At 37.9% G+C, this 20,470-nt stretch overlaps 3 protein-coding genes across 14 annotated transcripts; 2 read left to right on the forward strand and 1 right to left on the reverse strand.

Moving 5' to 3' along the window:
• The first annotated feature begins 247 nt into the window (after positions 1 to 247).
• On the forward strand, positions 248 to 9,602 carry LOC109002237. The gene is made up of 11 exons (XM_018979887.2): positions 248 to 831; positions 1,606 to 1,678; positions 1,773 to 1,903; positions 2,223 to 2,606; positions 2,703 to 4,054; positions 4,143 to 4,582; positions 4,680 to 6,559; positions 6,648 to 6,808; positions 8,313 to 8,473; positions 8,843 to 9,003; positions 9,390 to 9,602. The coding sequence occupies exons 1-11, from the start codon at positions 658 to 660 to the stop codon at positions 9,573 to 9,575; spliced, it is 5,103 nt and encodes a 1,700-aa protein (XP_018835432.1). The 5' UTR covers positions 248 to 657; the 3' UTR covers positions 9,576 to 9,602.
• A 403-nt stretch (positions 9,603 to 10,005) lies between these two features.
• On the forward strand, positions 10,006 to 11,466 carry LOC118349826. 9 transcript variants are annotated; one of them, XM_035695404.1, is made up of 4 exons: positions 10,006 to 10,113; positions 10,208 to 10,349; positions 10,440 to 10,521; positions 11,144 to 11,465. In XM_035695404.1, the coding sequence occupies exons 1-4, from the start codon at positions 10,108 to 10,110 to the stop codon at positions 11,238 to 11,240; spliced, it is 327 nt and encodes a 108-aa protein (XP_035551297.1). In that variant the 5' UTR covers positions 10,006 to 10,107; the 3' UTR covers positions 11,241 to 11,465. The 9 variants fall into 9 exon arrangements, 4 of the variants coding, with proteins under 4 accessions (XP_035551297.1, XP_035551298.1, XP_035551296.1 ...); XM_035695405.1 differs by having other exon boundaries at positions 10,467 to 10,521; XM_035695403.1 differs by having other exon boundaries at positions 10,434 to 10,521; positions 11,144 to 11,464.
• A 157-nt stretch (positions 11,467 to 11,623) lies between these two features.
• LOC109002241 (cullin-1-like) lies at positions 11,624 to 20,309 on the reverse strand. Of its 4 annotated transcripts, XR_001997985.2 has the most exons (21): positions 20,128 to 20,226; positions 19,501 to 19,708; positions 19,298 to 19,397; positions 18,675 to 18,860; positions 18,474 to 18,521; positions 18,180 to 18,383; positions 18,008 to 18,085; positions 17,525 to 17,614; positions 17,341 to 17,421; positions 17,103 to 17,162; positions 14,954 to 14,986; positions 14,788 to 14,874; positions 14,554 to 14,703; positions 14,409 to 14,464; positions 14,182 to 14,302; positions 13,914 to 14,075; positions 13,653 to 13,796; positions 13,315 to 13,533; positions 13,031 to 13,198; positions 12,177 to 12,419; positions 11,624 to 11,838 (listed from the first exon to the last, which is right to left on the reverse strand). XR_001997985.2 is itself a non-coding variant. In XM_018979897.2 (20 exons), exons 2-20 carry the CDS (start codon positions 19,629 to 19,631, stop codon positions 12,318 to 12,320), a joined length of 2,220 nt encoding a protein of 739 aa, XP_018835442.1. In that variant the 5' UTR covers positions 19,632 to 19,708; positions 20,233 to 20,309; the 3' UTR covers positions 11,980 to 12,317. The 4 variants fall into 4 exon arrangements, 3 of the variants coding, with proteins under 3 accessions (XP_018835442.1, XP_018835444.1, XP_018835441.1); XM_018979897.2 differs by lacking the exons at positions 11,624 to 11,838; positions 20,128 to 20,226 and adding an exon at positions 20,233 to 20,309 and having other exon boundaries at positions 11,980 to 12,419; XM_018979899.2 differs by lacking the exon at positions 11,624 to 11,838 and having other exon boundaries at positions 11,980 to 12,419; positions 19,501 to 19,687; positions 20,128 to 20,237.
• Between the last annotated feature and the right edge of the window lie 161 nt (positions 20,310 to 20,470).

A 20,470-nucleotide genomic window follows, 5' to 3' on the forward strand; every position in this document is an offset into this window, starting at 1 on the left:
AAGAATGAAAAAAAAAAAAAAAAACATGTGCGTGGTTTCACTCGCCGTAGAAGGCGATTGATAATATCATGTCCTTGTACCATCGAGCCAGGCCACTGCAGACTGAAAACACTAGAGGGGGCAAAAATAAATCTAAAAGAAAAAATAGATTCCCGCAGATATGCTTTGGGTTCTTTGTCCTTTCTTTCAATTTCTCCATTTTGCCTCAGAGAAATAAAAGAGAGGAGAAAATAAATATAGAAAATAAAAAATAAACGCGGCTGCTGTATACGCCAAAAACCAGGGGAGAGAGAGAGAGAGAGAGAGTGCAAATGCGATTCCAGCTACAGAAATCGCAGCAAAACGATTCGGAAGCTCCAAGCATTCGAGGAAAGAAAGAAGGAAAAACACAAAATCAAAGCGGTCTTTTCTGTTTTTGTTTTTTTATTTAATCAAATAGTTTGATATTAAAGAATTGAATTATTCAAGTTGTCAAATTTAGGGGTGTGATTTGTGATCGGGGTTCAGTCTGATGGTTTTAGCTGAAATCCTTGGTAGGTTTTTGGTTCTGTGAAATGGGTTGGAGAGAGTTTTGGATTTGGACGTGGGGTTGTGAAGATGAACCTCTGGGTTTGAGGGTTTGATCGAACAAAGTTTTGTATTTTTTTTTTTTTTTTAATGATTTTCGTTGGGGATGCAAGGAAGGGGGGGCTAGGGTTAGGTTTTGAGGGTAGGGGTGGCGGGAGAGGGATGGAAGAGACTGAGCTTGAAGAAGGCGAGGCTTGTTCTTACCGGAACGACAACGGCGATTACGATGCCAGTGTCGACCCCGATATCGCTCTATCTTACATTGTAAGGGTTTTTTTACATGCTCTTTTGCTTTCGGACAAGTATGATGACTTCATGTGAGTTTTGTTGTAGAAGTGCTTAATATGGCTTTGTTTGAATTTATTTGGTGAGCTAGATCCGAGATTTGTTCGTGTGATCGTTTTAAGCGGTTTTTTAGAACACTATATTTGTTACAATAAATTCTTCCGGTTCTTTAATGAGGTTCGATTCAAGAATGTTTGGCCAGGAGAAAAATTTAAAAGAAAAAAAGGAAACTCACGACCTTCGTGTGAAAACTTAACTTTTGTTTGTTGATTCCAAATATGGGTTTGCCAATTCAGCTTGATCAATTATTAAGAGTGCTATCCCCTCCAATTTAATGACAATGCTGTTCAAGTTGTTAAGTTAATGCAAATACCTGATTCTGTATAAGTAATTGGTGATGGAAGGATGATGAATAGTTTAGAAGTAATGGTTTTAAAATCTTTCATTAGGCAGGAATGCAGTTTGTCATCAGAGAACCTATATTTTAAGCTTCTTTAGATCTACCCATGGAAACTTTAAATGCATTATGAGAGATTTCTAAAGATGGATTTTGAGTTTGATTGTGATTTAGAATCTTAGATAGTTGATGTATTGAAGGGTGTTGAAGTTTAATTCTTTAGGAAAGTAATATCTGCTAGCTTTGGAAACTATCTAAACATCTTATAATGTATTTTTCCCAGTGTTACTGTCTTTTTTATTCATGTATCTTTTTATGGGTGCTTGTATGATATGAAACTTTTATATCTTCTTAAGGATGAGAAACTTCAAAATGTTTTGGGACACTTTCAGAAAGACTTTGAAGGTGGGGTATCTGCAGAGAATTTGGGTAAGTCAAGAAAAACCATTTAAAAAGTTTGAGGGCCAGATTAATTTGGAGTCTCTCTTAAATTGATGAATTTGGCATTATTTCATTTTGACAGGGGCAAAATTTGGAGGGTATGGCTCATTTTTGCCTGCCTATCCGCGATCTCCAGTTTGGTCTCATCCAAGGACGTCTCCAAAAGTTCAGAATTTCAGCATAGCCGGATCTCCAAACAGTCGGTTGTTGGAGGTAGACTTTAAAGACTGTGATTCATTTAATTTCCATATACTATTTTTATTATATATTTTTTTATCAGTAAGTAAGAGCTTTATAAATGAGAAAAGTAGGCAACTATTTTCATTCTATTTAAATGAGAATTCCACAACTCACAAGCATAAGGACTCCGGTTTCCTTGATCTCTCAACCTCCCTTGCATACTTGGGTAGTTCCTTTTGCTCATTGATTAAAATATCTTACTTGTCAAAGAAATTATACTTTAAGGAGAGATTTATGAATGGGTATTGTTGATTGGAGATTTTCTAGTTGAGCATTTTACATTCCTACACAGGGTGGACAGCAGAATTCTTTAGTTTCTTCAAATGCATCTCAGCCAGTGAGAGTTGAACCGACTTCTACTAGTTCCACATCATTGCCTGTATTGAAGGCGCCATCCAAGAAGGATTCTTTCAAACTAGATATTGCTGACGAAGTCACTCCTAGATATGAATCTGAGAACCAGAGACTGACTAATTTATCAGACCAGAAAAGACTGAAGGTTCGAATTAAAGTGGGTTCTGATAACTTGTCAACACGAAAAAATGCTGCAATTTACAGTGGTCTTGGTCTTGACGTCTCACCATCATCATCATTGAATGACAGCCCTTCAGGAAGTGAAGGGATGTCCCGAGTGCCCCAAGATATGCCGTTTGAATCTCCCACAACTATTCTCCAGGTGAAATACCTCCTGTAATCTCATCACACTCTACTTTCTTGTCCTTATTATGCATGAAAAAAATTATAATGCGATTGTTTGGATGTGTTGGAGCAGATTATGACATCCTGTCCAGTGCCTGGGGATGCACTCTTATCACCTCTTTCCCATAATCTTATTCACTTGACCAAGAAGGAAAAGCCTATGAAAGTTTATACATCTATGCCTGTGTCCAGGGATGGCTTGGAAAGTACTAACACGATACCTTATGGACCTGATTCCAGAAAGGTTGGTGGGAAAGTGGTAGGGGAGAAGAAAATGAAATCTCTGAAGCGAAGTGATGTGATAGCAGAATTGAAGAGTGGCAATTGTAAGGATGCACAGAAGGACAATGGGTTAATATCAAGGAAGGAGCCAGATATTGACATATTGACTTGTGAGGAGCCTGTTTCTAAGAATCTGAAGCTACCACTTCTATCTAATTCAAATTCTGCTGTTGGGGGCATGGAAAAAGGTAAAGATAAGGCTTCTGATATATCAAGGGAAGCTGATAAGGGTTTACTAAAGGACAAAGACTTCTCTGATCTAGCAAAAGAGGATCATATGGGGCCAACATTCTCTCAAGAGAATGACTTATTTGAGAAGTCAAAGGCTGGTTCAGCTGGAAAGGTTTCGGAAGATAATAGAGAAAGTTCTCTTGATGGCATTCCAGGATTTCCTAGAAAAGCTGCCCCGCTCAATGGAGAGATGAGTAGCAACTCAGTCAAATCTGATTCAAAGGTTTCCAAGGGAAGAAAAGCTCTAAACACCGAACTCACAGATCCTTTCAAGGAGAAGCCTAATCAGAAAGGTACTGTCTATGAACAAGACAGTATGAGATTGGTGCCTGAGAAAGAACATTCATTTTCTGGGAGTAAGAAGAAATCTAATGGAAGTCAAAGTAATGGCACCCTAGCTGTAGATGTACCAAAAGTAAGCTTGAGGGTTGGTTCTTCTTCGGTTAGCAAAACAAAAAAGAGCACTCATGCAGACCATCATACGTCTAAAAGTGAGTCTGAAGACTTCAAAATACAAAAGGATCTTGGAACAGCTGGAGATAGGTATAGAGATTTCTTTGGGGAATTGGAAGAAGAAGAGAACGAAATGGATTTGTTAGAAGTGCCTTCTGAGGATAAGGACTGTGAGGTAGTTGAGAAAAGCATAAGTGCCATTAACAATGCATTGGATGAAAGATCAAGTATCCAGAAATTTGATAAAATTTCAGTAACGGATGCTTATCCTAAAGTGGAACCAAATATAGGTCCATACTCTGGGAATGGGCACATTTCTGATGCAGCTCCTGCAACGGGGGCTCCTTCAGTAATGGAACTAGATACTTGGGTCTCGTGTGATAGGTGTCATAAATGGCGGCTTCTTCCATTTCCTAAAGACCTACCTGAGAAGTGGCTATGTAGCATGCTTGACTGGCTGTAAGTCTTATTCCAGTAGCATTTCAATGTCTCTCTCTCTCTCTCTCTCTCTCTCTCTAGTGTTTTACCTATCCATAAATGTTTTCAGGCCTGGAATGAACCGTTGTAGTGTTGCCGAGGAAGAAACCACAAAAGCTCTTATCGCCCTTCACCAAATTCCTGCTCCTGAAAGTCAAACTAATTTGCATGGTAATCCCGGTGGGGTTTTAACTGGAGTAATGCTGGCTGACGTTTGGCGTCCTGACCAAGACCACCAAAATATTGGTTCACACTCTATGCCTTGGGGTGGAAAGAAGAAAGATGGGTTAACAGAAGCACCAAATGCATCATATAAAGATGGTCTTTCTCAGTTGTCAAATTCAGTGAAGAAGAACTTGCAGGTATCAGTGCAAGATAGGAACCTAAATGATGTGAACCAATCTCCTCTTATGGGAGAACCTGATTCTCAGCAGCTAAGCAAGTCCAGTGACTTACCTGTAAAAAAACATAAAGAGAAGCAAAAAGTACGTCATAGCTATTCTGATGGAGGTATTGTATTTAATGTCAGAATTTTTTTCGGTTGTGAAACCTTCTTTTTCTTTATTATCAAGAAATTAATTTCTCTATATTTATGAAACGTGCACAGGTGATGCCAATAATTTAAAGATGAAAAGAATAAGGGATGATAGTGATCTAGATTGTTCTAGAGCTTCCAGGAAAATGAAGACTGAAGGTACCGATGAAGATGGGATGTCGGACCACAGTGAGCCCACTAGGAAAATAGGTCCGAGCTCAAGTAATGGTTTTCCTACTACCTCTGAGAAGGATCAAGCAAGATACAGTGAACACTCTTCATTTAAGGACTCAAGGAATGAGGCAAACGACGGTCCACATGTTTCTGTTAAGAATGCAAAACACAAAGTTCTGGTGCCCTTGGATGGTGGATCTTTGGAAATGGGAAACTCTGATCCTAGAGAAAATTCTAAAAAGAGGAAAGGGAAGGAGGAGTTCAATGATGATGACTACAAGAAGGAAAAAAAAGTGAGGGTGTCCAAGTCCGAGGGGAAAGAATCCAGAGCAAGTAGAGATGGTGGTAGAACAGACAAAAAAGGTGGTCAAGCAAAGAACCAGCAACTTGAACAAGATCCAGGGAGCAATCTGTCTCAGCAGAGCTTGGATGGTGTGGGTTCTTTGAGAAGGGATTTAGGATCTCTACAGCCTTCCATGGCAGCAACTTCAAGCTCTTCTAAGGTCTCTGGTTCCCATAAAACAAAGGCCAGCTTCCAGGAAGTGAAAGGCTCGCCAGTGGAATCAGTTTCTTCATCACCCATGAGAATTTGTAATGCGGATAAGCTTACATCAGCAAGTAGGGACGTCAAGGGGAAAGATGACCTTCAGGATGCTGGTCCCTTTGCTCTGGGTAGTCCAAGAAATTGCTCATATGGTGAGGATGATAATGGGAGTGGTCGATCTGGGACAGCGAGGAAGGAAAAAACATTCAATATAGCTTCTCATAGGTCCTTTGGGTCCACTGGGCCCGATTTTCAGGAGAGGGATTTTTGTCACATATCAGGTGGTAAAGCTAGACCTCATATTGTGCCTTCTCCTGTTGTCGCCAATCCCCATTGTGCAAATGGTGGTGTCTATAATTTTGGCCAGGATACTCCAAATCCCAGTAAACCACTGTCTTCAAATCGATGCCATGATGAAGAGAGAAAGAATGATAGTCCCCGTGCTCATGAGTCTCGTCCAAGGAAGTCTGGAAAGGGGTCCTCTTCACGGTTGAAGGACAAAAACCGAAGTATCAGAAATGAATTTGATATGGGTAAGGTTAAGATTCCTCAGTCTCTCAGTGACGTTCATGACGATTCAACTTCACATGAAGTAAAACCTAGGGATGATAAAAATGACTTTCAAGAGAAGTTTGGAATCAAGGTTGATGAAGCTCAGAACAAATATGTTGCAAAGAAAGATCCTGCAAAAAAATTGTCGAGTGAGAGTAGCAAAAGAGAGAACCAATTAAAGTGTGAAGAACATGATGTTTCACATACCAAAGTGGATTCTATCTGCAGACAGGATGTTGCGTCTACAACAAAGCAAACTCTGCTGCAAGACTCTGATGGTGAAAGGTCTTCAAAAAGGTTCCCTTCCGACAGAACTGATCAAGTTGGACTAGTTTCTGGGAGAGAGAAGTCACTACCATTACCACCCTCTAGAGGATCTCAAATTGAGACACTGAAACGCTGTCCCAGACCTGTTACTGGCTCCCACAATGCAAATGGAGTACATAGTCCAGCAGTTGTTGCCTCTGAAAGTGGTGCTGCGTTAATGGCACAAAAGCAGGCAAGAAGGGCCGATCATCAGAATGGGACTCAGCACAATAGTTCAAGAAATCCCACACCCAATGTGCAGAAAGCCAGGGAACTTGACGCCCCTAGTCCAGCTAGAAGAGATTCCTCCAGCCAGGCTGCTACCAATGCTCTGAAAGAAGCAAAAGATCTTAAACATTGTGCTGATCGTCTTAAGGTTTTTACAATCTTTGCTCGATTCAGCTATTGCTGCTCTTATTCTGTCCTATTTCTTTGCATTTAGCAGTAGTGGCTATCTTCTGCAGAACTCTGGGTCAAGTCTTGAGAGCACAGGATTCTATTTTGAGGCAGCCCTTAAGTTTCTTTATGGAGCCTCTCTGTTGGAGTCTGGTAGCTGTGAGAGCTCCAAACACAGTGAGATGATTCAATCAAAGCAAGTGTATAGTAGCACTGCTAAACTATGCGAGTAAGTCAAGGCATAAACCATTTAATTTGGGGTATACTTGTTCTCTTATTGCTTACCTTTTTTCTGGTTTGGGGGGTTATGATTTTAGTTGTTAGAGTCGCAATTTGGGTAGTCATGATTTAAGGAATAAGCACTGTTCATGGCAAGACATAATTCCAGGCACCACCAGGAATCTGAACATGTTTTCCATTCCTAAAAGTAAATTACAATTTCTTATACCAACTTGGGTTAAAGCAGCTGTATATGCCACCTAACCTGGATTGTAGCATCACTTGATTTTTTTTCCAAAACTGCAGTTCCACTTGGTTGTCTATCAGACTATCATGGCCTTCTCCTTGTCAGTCTTGACATTTGTTTATATAAATTTTGGGCAAACTACAAAAACCCTCACAAACTATTATCCCAATCTTTCTTGCACACCCAAACTATGGCTCTTTGCACACCCAAACTAAACTATTAAATCGTACCTTTTCTTGTGAGTTCCCCCCTGGTTTATATTTCCCTCCATTAAAAAGATAAAGAAATTAATGGCTGTGGGAGCACTGATAGTGGAGGGAAACTATGTTATTTTTGTTGTAAATGAGAGATAATGTCATCATTTTAACCCCAATCCCCCCCCACAATTAACACTCCCATTTGACGTAGGGGGCAAATCACACCAAAAAATTTGATTTAGGGGGTGACCTGTCATAAGTCAGTGTGGTAGTTTGTAAGGGTTTTTTGTACTTTACCATAATTCTGTTAATTCCTAAAGATGGATAGAGATAATATTATTTTGAATCACATGCAAATTTTGAATCACACCCTTTGCATGCTGATGGTGGGACCCCTGTTGATTTAAGACCAGACTGAACATGGAAGGAGTCTGATGAGACGTTTCAGGGGGTATTTTGGCTTGTAAACTATGAACGCTTTCTCTCATTTATTGTCATGTAAACTATGAATGCTTTCTCTACTTGCAACTCACAATAATTTTTTTTTTTTTTGATGGGCAAATGGAAAACCCATCAATCAATTAGCGATCAAAAAATAAAATTGTAAGTTGTATGTAGATGGGAGATGAGATGGATAATTTTTTCATTCAAATTCTTAAGAGTTTCTATTGGGTTTAGGGATGTGTGTGAGTGTGAGAGAGAAAGAGAGAGAGAGAGACTTTGGGATTCATCTTTTGTGGTTTTCTTCATTCTTAGTGAAAGTTTTCTTAACCATGTAGGTTCATTTTTCTCCATACCGATAAAAAAAAAAAAAAAAAATCTCCATTTGGTTGTAGCCTTTTAGATTTAATGATAAAGATCCATAATAATTGTATCTCTTCTTTGTCTATTTTATCCATCATTAGAACTGGAGTTCTGAAGTTTTTTGATGGACAGGTTAATATTGCAGCTATCTGGAACTTATTGTCTTTTCTTGAATTTGTTCTAGATGTGTTCATTTTCGTGAAAATCTTATAAGCATTTGGAGCTTTCTGATTCTTGTCCATTTGACCATCTGTTGTATAAAACAGCTTTTGTGCCCATGAATATGAGAAATTGAAAGACATGGCTGCTGCTGCTCTGGCCTACAAATGCATGGAGGTGGCTTATTTGAGGGTAATTTATTTTTCACAAACTAGTGCGAGCAGAGATCGCCACGAGTTGCAGACTGCTCTACAAATGGTTCCTCCTGGTAATTTGAACAATGTCATGATCTGGTAAAACTGTTTTTTGTTTTTTTTTTGGTGGGAACAAATTGTGTGATATTTCTTAAAGATATTACGAGCTCTTAGCATGAAATCCACTGAGCTCTCCACAATTTAAAGTTCATTTGACATCAGGAAAAAATTTTAAGTTCATTTGGTACACAACTCAATGCCCACACCTTAAAATCTGATAGTTGTACAATGATCCGATGGCCAAAATTTGTTGAACCCACAGCTGGTCAATCTGTTCTGGCTTTTTGCAGAAAGCAATTTTGTAAATTTGACCTTTCTAAAGGGGACATTTAGTAACATTTTTCTTGTTATGAGATGTCATTTTTTTTTGTTGCATTATTCAGGTGAGTCTCCTTCTTCATCTGCTTCTGATCTTGACAACTTAAACAACCCTACCACTGTAGACAAGGTTACCTTATGTAAGGGTGTTAGCTCTCCCCAAGTTGCCGGAAACCATGTGATTGCTGCACGAAGCCGTCCCAACTTTATGCGGTTACTCAGTTTTGTAAGTATACCTTGTTAATCCTCTATATAAACTTTAATTGTTGCAGAATATTCAAAAAAGGTTTTTGTATGCAAATTGGGCTTCAGAGGTACATTGTTGGTTGGAGAAGAAAATCATATACATATGGTTTATCTTTCCTCACATACCCTTGGTGCAAAAATAAGCAGAATGTGCAAAAGCATTCTGCTTATTTTTGCACCAAATGTCTTGGGTCTTGGAATAGTTTTTATGCATGGGTGGCACAATTTGCATCTGGAACACATCCAGTTTATAATGCGATCTTGCCTATAATAGAATCATCATCACATCTTACTGGGATGCATTTCCGCAATATTTTCTATTTATATTATTTATACATAAGCATAATCATATGTGACGATATGCAGGCAGAGGATGTAAATTTTGCAATGGAAGCCTCAAGGAAATCGCGGATTGCTTTTGCAGCTGCTAGTGTAAGCTTGGGCGAGACTGAGAGTATCTCTTCTATTAAAAGAGCTCTTGACTTCAACTTCCAAGATGTTGAGGGATTACTGCGTTTGGTACGGCTTGCGATGGAGGCCATTAGCCGTTAAACAACCGCAAGTGGTTTTGAAGACAATTCAACCCTTGGAAGAAAGTTATTTTGGTTGGTGTATCATGTGCATTAAGCCTTAAAGGAACAAAAGAAGAGGCTGAGCTGGATCTCCCTCTTCGACACTGCATATTAGTTTCTCGAGAGACTGATCACCACCAACCTGCATATTAGTTGCAATGGAAGCCTCAAGGAAATCGCGGATTGCTTTCTGAGTCAGACAAGGAATAAATGAAGTATGATTCATTATCATTTAAGGGGCTGCCAAAATGATTCCGAGATTTTAGATGCATGTGAGGATATGATGCTTCTGGATTGTGGCTGAGGTGTGGGGTATTTGCATCTTGACACTGGAACTTTCTATCAGTTGGCTTTTTTATTCGAAGGAAGTTCGGTTTTTATTTTAATTTGATATTTACTTTAGAACAAGTGTGGGGAGCTACCAGTATGTGCTTGAACTTTGTAATGTTGGTTTTACAAGCAGAGACACTTCAGGGCTTATCCTGTAAAGAGTTAAAAGAAATGGCAGTCTCATGCAGGCAACATTTTTTACATAACTCCTTTCTTTTCCATCAATCTTTTGTTTTCAATGTTCTTCTTTATTCTGACTTTGTTTCATATGCATACGTGCAGATCATAGGCAGGAACAGTTTCTCTTTGTTATTGATGTACCAATCAGAAATAAGCCAGCAAAAATTATGTAACAGAAAGGAGAATTACAGTGATAACCATGTAGCTCTCAGAACTGCATTTGCCAAGTATCTTCCTATAAAAGGTTCGTGACACTCTTGTGACCTCATAACTCATTTTATTTCTCCATTGGCAGACATACAATTCATCGATGTACCGTTTATACCAGGAACAGCTTATGCTTCTTTTCTTTTTTCAAAAGGATTGACCGAGTGTAATATCATCCCTCATCAACTAGCACATCTGTATCTAAACAGGTGAAGTTACTCTTTTCACTACTTTAATAAACTTGGGAGTATAAAGCTTTTAATTAAATGATAATGATCATATAAATCCCAATTGATATTATTGTCGAGACGGTTAAGCATTAGTGATGTTAATATTGCACTTTCAGGCTTTCGTAGTATTCATCGTGAAGGAGCCACAGCCACTGTTTTGTGATGTCCCTGGAATAAAACGTTGTATGAATAACTCTGGACTCATTGAAAGGTTAAGCCTTCCATGGAACAAAATTCTTCCTTGTTTGTATTGAACTGAAGCTAAATACTTCATACTAATAAATCTTGCTCTGTACTGTGTGGGAGAGTTTGAAAAAGAAGGAGAAGAAGAAACAAGTAGCGTAGGAACTCATAGCATTCTTTACAAACAAGGGGGTGGTACGGTCCATTAGTGTATGTTCAATATCCTCCTTGAGACCACTTGAAACCCTTGGGTTAGTATTTACTAGTGATGGATGCTGATGTTTAAAGTTATTTTTGTATTTAGAGTTACTTCTTTAAAACAAAAAGAAAGAGAGCTTCTAAACTGTTAAAAGTACACTTATCAAGCGCTCAAACTCTTGTCTGATTACCACTAACTTAATCGCATATGTGGTTGTAGATTGAGCAATCGAGGCAGAAGAAGGCACGCTCGCTCGCTGGCTCGCTGGTTACTGATTGTTTGTGGAAGATTTGACTTTATATTATTTCTTTCCTGATGTTTTGTAAACAGCAAGTCACTAATGATGTGATTTTTGATCCCTCCCTTATTTATCTAGTTTTACATAATAAAATCTTTTACGGATTGAATCTTTCCCATCTCAGTTGATGAAAATCGCCTTGGTTAATGCCATGATTCAGCCATACAGGCTGTAACAGGCTTATGGTATTGCTCACTGGGACTTTTTAAAGATTGGGTTACGAACGTCGTCGGGAAATTATTTTTGGATGTTTATCTGTTTGAAACTCACTGTCGTTTCTTAATTGTTCCCACGGTTTTCTTTTATGCTGTCTATAATCTCTCCTATGTTGACCACAGTTCTTGTGGTTCCAGTACAAATAAAAAGCACCATGGAAGTAGGGTTTTGTTTAGGAAAAGAGTGATTGTGGAGGAATAACAATGCCGGTATTATGGTTTTTGTTACATATCAAAGTTCAACATGCTCAGGGCCACAAAATTCCCGTCAGGGTGGGTGTCTCAGACTCCAATCTCTCTAGATCTCGCCTAAAATCCAACATGATACGTGACTTGCCACAACGTCAAGAACATGAAATCTCCACAGCTTCGTTTGAATGTCCCATCACCTCAAATTTGGTCTATTTTGTGCCATTCATCACCATGCAGAATACAAAAGGCAGCAAAATTTTGAATTTGACGATCAAAACGTAGGTCGTCTTCCAAACAGATGAACTTAAAAATAGATATGAAGAAAAAAATGTAAAGCTAAGCATGCAACATCAAGATCAACAGCATTTTTTTTTACCATCTTAGAAATTGGTATTCGTATGATTTATTATTATTATTATTATTTATAGAAGTCGTATAGGGTCAATCGCAAAGAATACATTTGCTCCTAAAGTTGTAGTACACAAATCCTGTACTGAATTTAACTTCCTAAAGCCACTGAAGCAAGTCGTAAAGAAAAAGTACTTACAGAAATTGCGATGAGTGTATATATTGCTGACCCTTACTCCTTTCCAGAACATTACAAGTTCATGTGTAAGCCCCAAGACTACCACTGTGCTTTAAACATCAGCAGCTCCAGCTTGCAATGTCCAACAGACGGTAGTAGCAGTCATGCCAAGTACTTAAAGATGTTTTGATTGTCCTTGTCTCTCTCAAGATAGTCGCGGGTGATTAAATCTTCCATTCTCTTCTTTATTGCTTTGATATCGGGCTGCACGTAGAATGATATCCGGGAAAATAATATTACAGCAAAAAAGGCATTATTTGACATATATAGAAAACTCCCAACACTTGGGTTTATAACCAATTGCCCCTAAACCCATTCTCCCTGTATATTTTATATGAAATATAAAAAATTAAATAGACTAAACTCATGTAGCTTACACAATAGGATGCACACTTAAGTTCATGACAAAATTAATGGCCAACAAATTAAATTGACCATATATCTAGTGGTCAAGAGTTCATCAGCGGTGGGTCAATCTTTTTACTCAAATATCAATTATAGGAAACCAAAAAATTCAAAACTACCTAAAATAGCTATAATATCTTATGGCTCAAGTTTTAGTGACTGGTGAATCATTCTAATTCATTTCAAAAATTCGTAAAGGTGTCAAATCAAATAACATCTTAAAAAAAGCAGTCTCAAGACAGGAAACGGCCAATGAAGGTGCATCTTCATTAATATATTTTTTTAAATAGCTTCCATGGCCAAACTTGTCATTTTTCATATGTAGTATCATAGAGAAAAGATCTATATATATATATAGAGAGAGAGAGAGAGAGAGAGAGAGAGAGAGAGAGAGAGAGAGAGAGAGAGACCTTAAACATTCGGCCCAACTGCTCAACACACTCCATAACCAACTGTTGGTGACCCAAAACTTTCCGACTTTTCATAATGCGGACAAGTGCAGCATCAATAGCATATCGCCTGTCCTTGTCAACATCTTCAATTACCCTCTTCCTTTCATCCACTGGCGGTAGAGGTACCTACGATAGAAGAATTCAAAATTTTTTCATCTTTAATACAAAACAAGCAGATAAAAGAAAACGTAAAAAGCAGTGGGGAAGATTAAGGATAAGCTAAAAGTAAGAAAGCTGAAGACCTTAATCCTCCTCATTCTGTCCGTGAACTTGGAGTTAAATTCAAAGTTGTCCGTTGGCAAGATAGTCTTTGTGTTGGGTTCCTTATTCAGGATTTTATACTTTGCACATGATAGAGAATGGAGCAATCTAACTAAGTCATCATGGGTCAAGTTCAACTGGGTCATAATTTCTGAATAGCTCAATCTATCAGCATTATTAAAAAGCAAGAGGGCAGCAGCCTGTAAGATAAAATCAACAGAAGATTACTATCCCATACTCAGAATCAATACATGTCGATCTCATAGGCGGGTTCCAACCCCCAAAAAGATGTAGCAAGGTTTTTGCAGAATAAAATTACCTGATAGGTTGACACAATCAGTTCAATGGTTTTTGAATCAAACTTTCCAATGACGTTGCAACTTCCCAATGAGTAAATCCATGTAAGTTTTCTGTGTTTTGTTTTTGTTTCGTAAAATTCCTTGAAGACTTCCACACACCTTACCTGAAACAAGCGCTCAAAAACATAATACATATACAGAATCTGGCTACTTTGCTGCAGAACAAACATTAATGGTGGAATATTTACATGCCCACCATCTAAAGAACCAGTAAATCTTACCATTTCCTGTGGGAGGCTAAGATCACAAGATTTATAACTTGGCCAAAACCCAGTAGTTAGCACAGTAACTGTCAAATCAAGCCCAGGATTTACATTCGCATTCTTATGAAGATATTCCTCAAAGCTATTCTGATTTTCCCGTGCCAGCGTCAAATCTGTGACCTGGAGTGAAAAAAAAAAGAATAAAAACATGCCAAGCATAATCTCAACTGAGCACAATAGTGTTAACAGATGCAAAACTAATGCCAAATAATCATGGCTAACTCACCATGCCTTCCATCTTTGATGTGAATTGCGCGCCACACTGCTGCTTCAGCTTAGTTAGAATACTCTTTTCATGGTCTTCATTAGCACTCCGATCAAAAAGGAGCCGACGAGCAAGCTTTTTCCTGCAGAGTCAACATAATATCAGCACTGACTTTAAAAAAGAAAAAGCAAAATTCCAACCAATGATAAAAAATTAATATAAAACCATATCAAAACCAACTTAATTACCGGTAAAATTCCGCAAAGAGGTCTTTGTCGCTAATATATGCGAGCAACTTCACTACCTGCATAAATCAATAACATAGCTTAGTATGACTACTGAAGGCAGTAACATGATATTGACTTTAACGTGACATGAAACTTATAATGCCACCTTCTCGAGTGTTTCTTCTATGGCTTCATCACTCAACTTCTCACTCCCTCCCTTCTTGAGGATATTATCACAGAATGTAGCCAGCAGTTCTGCACTTGAACTGCCCAAAACAGTTTTGTTGCAAAATACCTCAAAAGCCTCTTTTAGAGCCTAATGGACAGAGAGATAAAAAAATTTGATGAAAGCAGAAAGTGAAAAGACAGGTTTAAACAACTAGTATCTTCCAGCACAAACCTTGTGAAACAGACTGTGATTAAGAAAGCAATCGTTCACATATGCCATATACTTGTCATGCAGCTCAATTATTTTCCTGACAAGAACCTGAAGACCACACATCTATATCAATCTTCAACCTCTTACCATTCCTAAACTTTCAAAAGACACAGGTTAGAAGATTTACCAGTTCCTGCACACCAACCCCCCCATTTGCAGTCTGCAAGTACATGGTAATTATGACTTAGAACCAAAATCAACTAAGAAACAGAGATGAAAAGCTGATAATCTACTAGTGGACTTGTACCAATTACGGTAAAAAAATGCATAGAAGAACCGAGATAGCGCCATAACTGCTATAAAGAACTTATCCCACAATGACCAGGGAAGGAGAAACATTACAAAAATGATACACTAAAGCCAGCAACAGCTAGTGTAACATAAATCCATAAAAATATTTCATTTCATTGATGGACCATGTAGCAATAAACTGAACTCAAGACTACCAATGCAGGATTAAAATTGCATGCCGAAAGAGTTGCCACCAAATCTGAAAAATGAATTTCTAAGATAAGAAAATATCACATAGCTAACATATGGTGAAATTATTCCGCTCCCAATTGCTAGAACCGGTTTCATCTTTTTTCTTTTTTTTTTCTCTTCGTTGTACTTCTGTATGTACAATAAGTTGCACATAACACCAATTGATCATACCCCAATACAAGCAAATCTACTCCAATAAGTTGTACGTAAAACCAATCAATCGTACCCCAACATATCACAATCTACTTTAATAGAATACAATAACAAACATAAGCTTAATTTCTAGTGCCAAGATCTTCTGAGAATTAGTGAAGAATTCATATGTAACAAGATTTATATCCAGTCAAACTACACGCCCATAAGGAAACATCTTGTTTGAAACTCACTCTTTGCATGGCACTAATGATCTTGTATCTTTGGAAGTATTCAAATATAAGTACCTAAAAGCCAGCCAATCAAGATGGCCAGCGAGTAACAGTGACACTTGGGTCTAAAGAGTTCCTGAGATCATCGATATCATACTGCATTTGTGCTAAAATACAGAGTATTGATGCAGGACAAAGATAGAAAGAAGACAATGAAGAAAAAAGAGGAAGAAAGGGGAGGAGGCGGACCAAATCACAAGAGTCCAGAGGACGAATAAAGGGAAGAAGGGGACCGTAGCACCACAAAAGGATACACAAGCAGATGGAGCAAAGCAAACTTCCTTTGCAAATCTTGTTAATGCTGACCAATGACAAATCATGTGAACTCTCTTCTTTTTGTAGTTGATGTTGGCCAAAAATAACCAATACTTACAAAAAAAAATAACCAATAAAAAAAATAACCAATACTTCCTTTCCTTCTAGATTAGGCTTTCTCGGTCACACACTCTCTTGACAAAATAGCAACACAGACACTAGGGGTGGCATGCAGGTGATACGATGCAAGGGATCTCATCGTTGCAGTTGCAGTGTGTTCTGGGCAGTGGACTGACTACAGGGAGGGCCGTAAGTGGCTGCGTGGTGATCTGCGGTCAGTGGTGCCCTCTGGGATATCAGGTCTCAATACAGTCCATGAAAACGGTTCTGCGGCAACGTGAAGCTTATTTGTTGGGTGGTGATGTGATGGCAGGTGGATGTCGGATTCTGAGGTGGATGTCCTTGGTGGCAATGCCATTGGTGAAAGAAGGTTAGTGAGACTTGTCCGATTGGGTTTTTGATGTACCAGTTTTTTTTATCTTTCAATAAGTTCTCAATGTCTAAAATTAGGGAGGGGGACTGAATCACCAATCCGGAGGAAGAAGAAAGGGAAGGAGGGGGCTGAATCACCACAGTCCAAAGGAAGAATAAGAGCGAGAAGGGGGAAGAAAAAAAATCACTTTCTCAAATAGTTTTTTATTCCTTTCAAAATCTGCTTCCAAATGGACTTCAAAAGACGTTCCTAAAGAGAGAAAATCTCAACTAACTCCTAATCCTAACTTGACTTTCACTGAAGCCTAATCCCAATAACTTAAATAAAACATAAAATGGTATGCTAATAACCTACAGAAACTGAAAGTCAATTGATTATCCATTCATCCCATTCCCCATCAAGAAAATTATTAATTCATCCCACATCAGGTATCCAACATAGAAGTTTCAGCCTTCTATTAGAAGCTTTATCTGCTGTTTTAAAAACACATCTATACTACACATCCACCAACATGGGAAAAAAGCAATTTGTCCATTATGACTATATAATAAAGGAATACAAAACATGTGTGTGAATACGTAGTTTACCACATTGAATAAGAATAAATCAGAATACTAAACCTGACTACTCGCAAGATCCTCAGCCTGTTGGACCAGGGCCATACCTTCAGCAGTAACATGCTACAACAGGAAAACCCTCAAAAGTGTCAGTCCCAATGTGTAAGTATACTGAATCTGAGAGGTTCCTTTTCATCATGTAAATATACTGTATCTGAGAGGTTCCTTTTCATCGTGTAAATATATTGAATCTGAGAGGTTCCTTTTCATCATAAATGAATACAAACAGGAAACAATTTACCTGCTTGAAAATAGTAGAAACAGGATCCAAGCCCTTAGGTATTTTATGGTAAAGTCTATACATTCTAGAAAGATCCTCCACCTTTAACAGCAAGGTAACCAAAATAGATAAAGCATTAATAACATTGTAAAAGCAAAGAAGAAAAAAAGGAATATTGCCAATCACATGATTTGGCGCAAAATACCTTATCATCTCTCAGCAAAGCACGACATCCAGAATACTCCTTTTCAAGCAGTTGCGTTTCATACACCACCAACAGCTCATGTTGCACTTTCTATAAGACCAAGAATGCAACTATAAATCGAATGAAAGAGAAATGGCAGAAACTCCTTTCCAAATAGCCAAATATTATTATTATGAATTGATAACCACCAGAAAATATGAGATGAAAATGATACTGAAGCTCCCATGAAAGGGGACACTTGGGTATGAAATGAATTCCACAATTCTCCATGATAATGTTTTTTATTTGGGAAATCAAAAGCACTTGTCAAATAATGAACCTGGAAATAAAAAGTGAAACGCTATCATCATAGGGTGTCCTCTAAACTTTTTATGTGAGACTGAGTGTTGCCATAAAAATAACACTTCATAGAATCATAGTCACACAAACTAAGAAACCAGCTATTCAAGGATCTGATATGTATATAGATGAACATTAACAAACCTCCACCAACTTCTGCTCACTGCTTATATGCAAATAATGAGAAACTCTGTCTCTCTCCCTTTTCAAGCACTCCTCAGCCTATACAATTTGACGAGATAATAGATGTTATAATCTCAAAGGTTATTGGCATAAAGTACAACGCAATCAAGAAACATCGTGTGCATAGACTTGCCTTCAACATATAATCCGGACAAGAATCATCGGAAATCCAACTTGATGCTTTACGAGAATAGTAAGCACCAGAGTCTTGAAGCATATGCACTTCAAAATCTTGTTCATAAAGCTCCATTTGTCCCATTCCTATTGCGACAAATATATCTATAACATTCTTCAGCAATGCTCTGTCAATCTGCTCTCCTTCACGTTCTTTATCAATCTGTTGGTCCACAAGCATTGGTGCAAACTGTTTTGGACGAAGATTTATATAATCTTAAAGAAATCTAGGGTAAAGAAGCAATGAACTTACAAGAGAAATTACAGCATCCCTGGCATTAGCTTTTACCTCTTGGTAAACCTGAATTTGTAAGGAAATTTATGTTGTTACATGACCCAAAGTAACTTTGAAGCAGATGGCAGACAGAGGAATCATATGGAAAGTAGTAAGATAATTAGACCAAAGGGATGTTAAAGACAATGGAAGACGACACTAGAGGGACTTGTAGCAAACCAGGTCACGGAAGCAGGCTAGTCCAACTTCATAAAGAGCGGGAAGTGACCTCCTTGCAACGAAGTATCGATCAAGATAATGGAAGAAGCGTGACTGCCACCTCACCATAACCTTGTGGTTTAACCATCTTTGCACAAGCTCACTCAGCATAAATTCATCATGCTTTTCCTTTAGAGAGGGCAAGACCTGACAAATACCAAAAAAAAAAAAACCAAATAGTAAAAGACTCAATAGCCACTGCAGTGTTAAGACAAGTAATGAGGCTAGCAAAGATAAATCAGTTTCATACAGTATAATGTGATAACATAATTTGTGTGCAACCACAGCTCTTGGTACAAATACTAGATTTTGAACCAAAAGTACCACCTCAGAGCATAATCCTTTTAAAAAGCATAAATTTTGCACAAAATAATTTCCAAAAACTCTAGACCTTGCCAGGATAAGTCCTTCCCCACACACAACATGGGGCTTCCTCAAACCATAGCAATCACAATCAGATTCAAATTAGAGAACATAAATATTCCTATTGGCTAGTAGAGTTGCAATAAACCGACATGGTAACCAACAACTCTGCTCTTTATGTTACTTATTATGACATAACGAAGTAAGCCAACATTCCTCACCATGGAAGCAATATATTCATCAAACACCTCACGGTACATGTCATAAAGCTGTTGAGAGTAATCGTGCGGGGGCTTCTGGGTACACATGTTGTAGATAGTTCTATACTTGGAATTAAAAAAACAGAATCTCAAGCAAACAACAGTTGAACACAAAAAAAACAAAAAAAAAACGATACATTCACTAACTAATTGCAAAAGGATACGTGTAGAGGAATATGTAGTCCTCGGAGCTGAATGGATCCTCCGGCAACCCTTCAAGAATCCTCTTCAGTTTTGTGATCCCCTTCAGCATGTACGCCCAACCTTGGTCCAAATCAATAATCTTACGCTCCATTGTAATTTGTAGTAAATGCTGCTTAAAGACACCCTCACGCCACAAACTATAATAACCTGCAAAAAAAACACTAGCGTCTGTATCGACACCAATACAATAACTGCTTCATAAGAGGATGCAGCAATAAATAAATAAAAACTAAAATACTCTATACAGGCATGCAAACGCATAAACATACATACTTAATACTCTTAATCTATGGTCAAGAATTACATCGAAAACAAACGCTAACGCTATATACATTCGCAAGAACTTTAAAGCAGCGTTAGTGTAACAAAAAACTTTGAAATTCGAAGAAATAAAAAACGCTCACCGCAAAAACAGAGAAACAGAGACCCTAAAAAACGATTCCAGACGATTCCGCATTGACAAACATTACTACAACAAAATTAGATAATAGCACTGAACAGAATCTAGCTGCAACGCAGAGATTATTGAGGATACTTGATCGGAAACAGTAATCTGAACTAAAAGATCGAAATCATTAGAAACTCGCCTGTGTATTCGGTTGGAGTACGGAGACGCCCAGCGAAACGAAGTAAGAAAGAATTGAGCAGAAACAAGAATTAAAAAATCATTTTCCAAATTTATTTATGCGTACTGTGTATTCAAGGCACGAGAGTTCACATCTTGATAAAATGATTTATCAAAATAAACGGATTGGGCACTTTTTTGGGCTAAAAATAGTTAGATAATTAATCATTTCACTAGCTAATTAATTCCTCTGTAGCATGATTTTGTTGATGGAAAATATTAAATGTATTTAAAAGAATTTACAAAAAACTTATTTTTTTTATATATTAGTTATTGATACGTTAAAAATCATAAAATTTAAAATT

Source organism: Juglans regia, chromosome 11 (genome assembly GCF_001411555.2).
Source record: "Juglans regia cultivar Chandler chromosome 11, Walnut 2.0, whole genome shotgun sequence".
In the NCBI taxonomy this organism is placed as follows: Eukaryota; Viridiplantae; Streptophyta; class Magnoliopsida; order Fagales; family Juglandaceae; genus Juglans; species Juglans regia.

Bases quoted from the DNA above. Each gene is read 5' to 3' on its own strand.
- LOC118349826 (XM_035695403.1), top strand. The intron at 10,350-10,433 runs GTTCGTGACACT...CGTTTATACCAG, and splicing joins CAAGTATCTTCCTATAAAAG to GAACAGCTTATGCTTCTTTT. The intron at 10,522-11,143 runs GTGAAGTTACTC...ATGTGGTTGTAG, and splicing joins GCACATCTGTATCTAAACAG to ATTGAGCAATCGAGGCAGAA.
- LOC109002241 (XM_018979897.2), bottom strand. From the start codon at position 19,631: ATGGAGCGTAAGATTATTGATTTGGACCAAGGTTGGGCGTACATGCTG. The intron at 19,398-19,500 runs GTATCCTTTTGC...TTCCAAGTATAG, and splicing joins GACTACATATTCCTCTACAC to AACTATCTACAACATGTGTA. The intron at 18,086-18,179 runs GCAAGTCTATGC...CAAATTGTATAG, and splicing joins GTCCGGATTATATGTTGAAG to GCTGAGGAGTGCTTGAAAAG.
- LOC109002237 (XM_018979887.2), top strand. From the start codon at position 658: ATGATTTTCGTTGGGGATGCAAGGAAGGGGGGGCTAGGGTTAGGTTTT. The intron at 6,560-6,647 runs GTTTTTACAATC...TATCTTCTGCAG, and splicing joins ATTGTGCTGATCGTCTTAAG to AACTCTGGGTCAAGTCTTGA. The intron at 9,004-9,389 runs GTAAGTATACCT...GACGATATGCAG, and splicing joins TTATGCGGTTACTCAGTTTT to GCAGAGGATGTAAATTTTGC.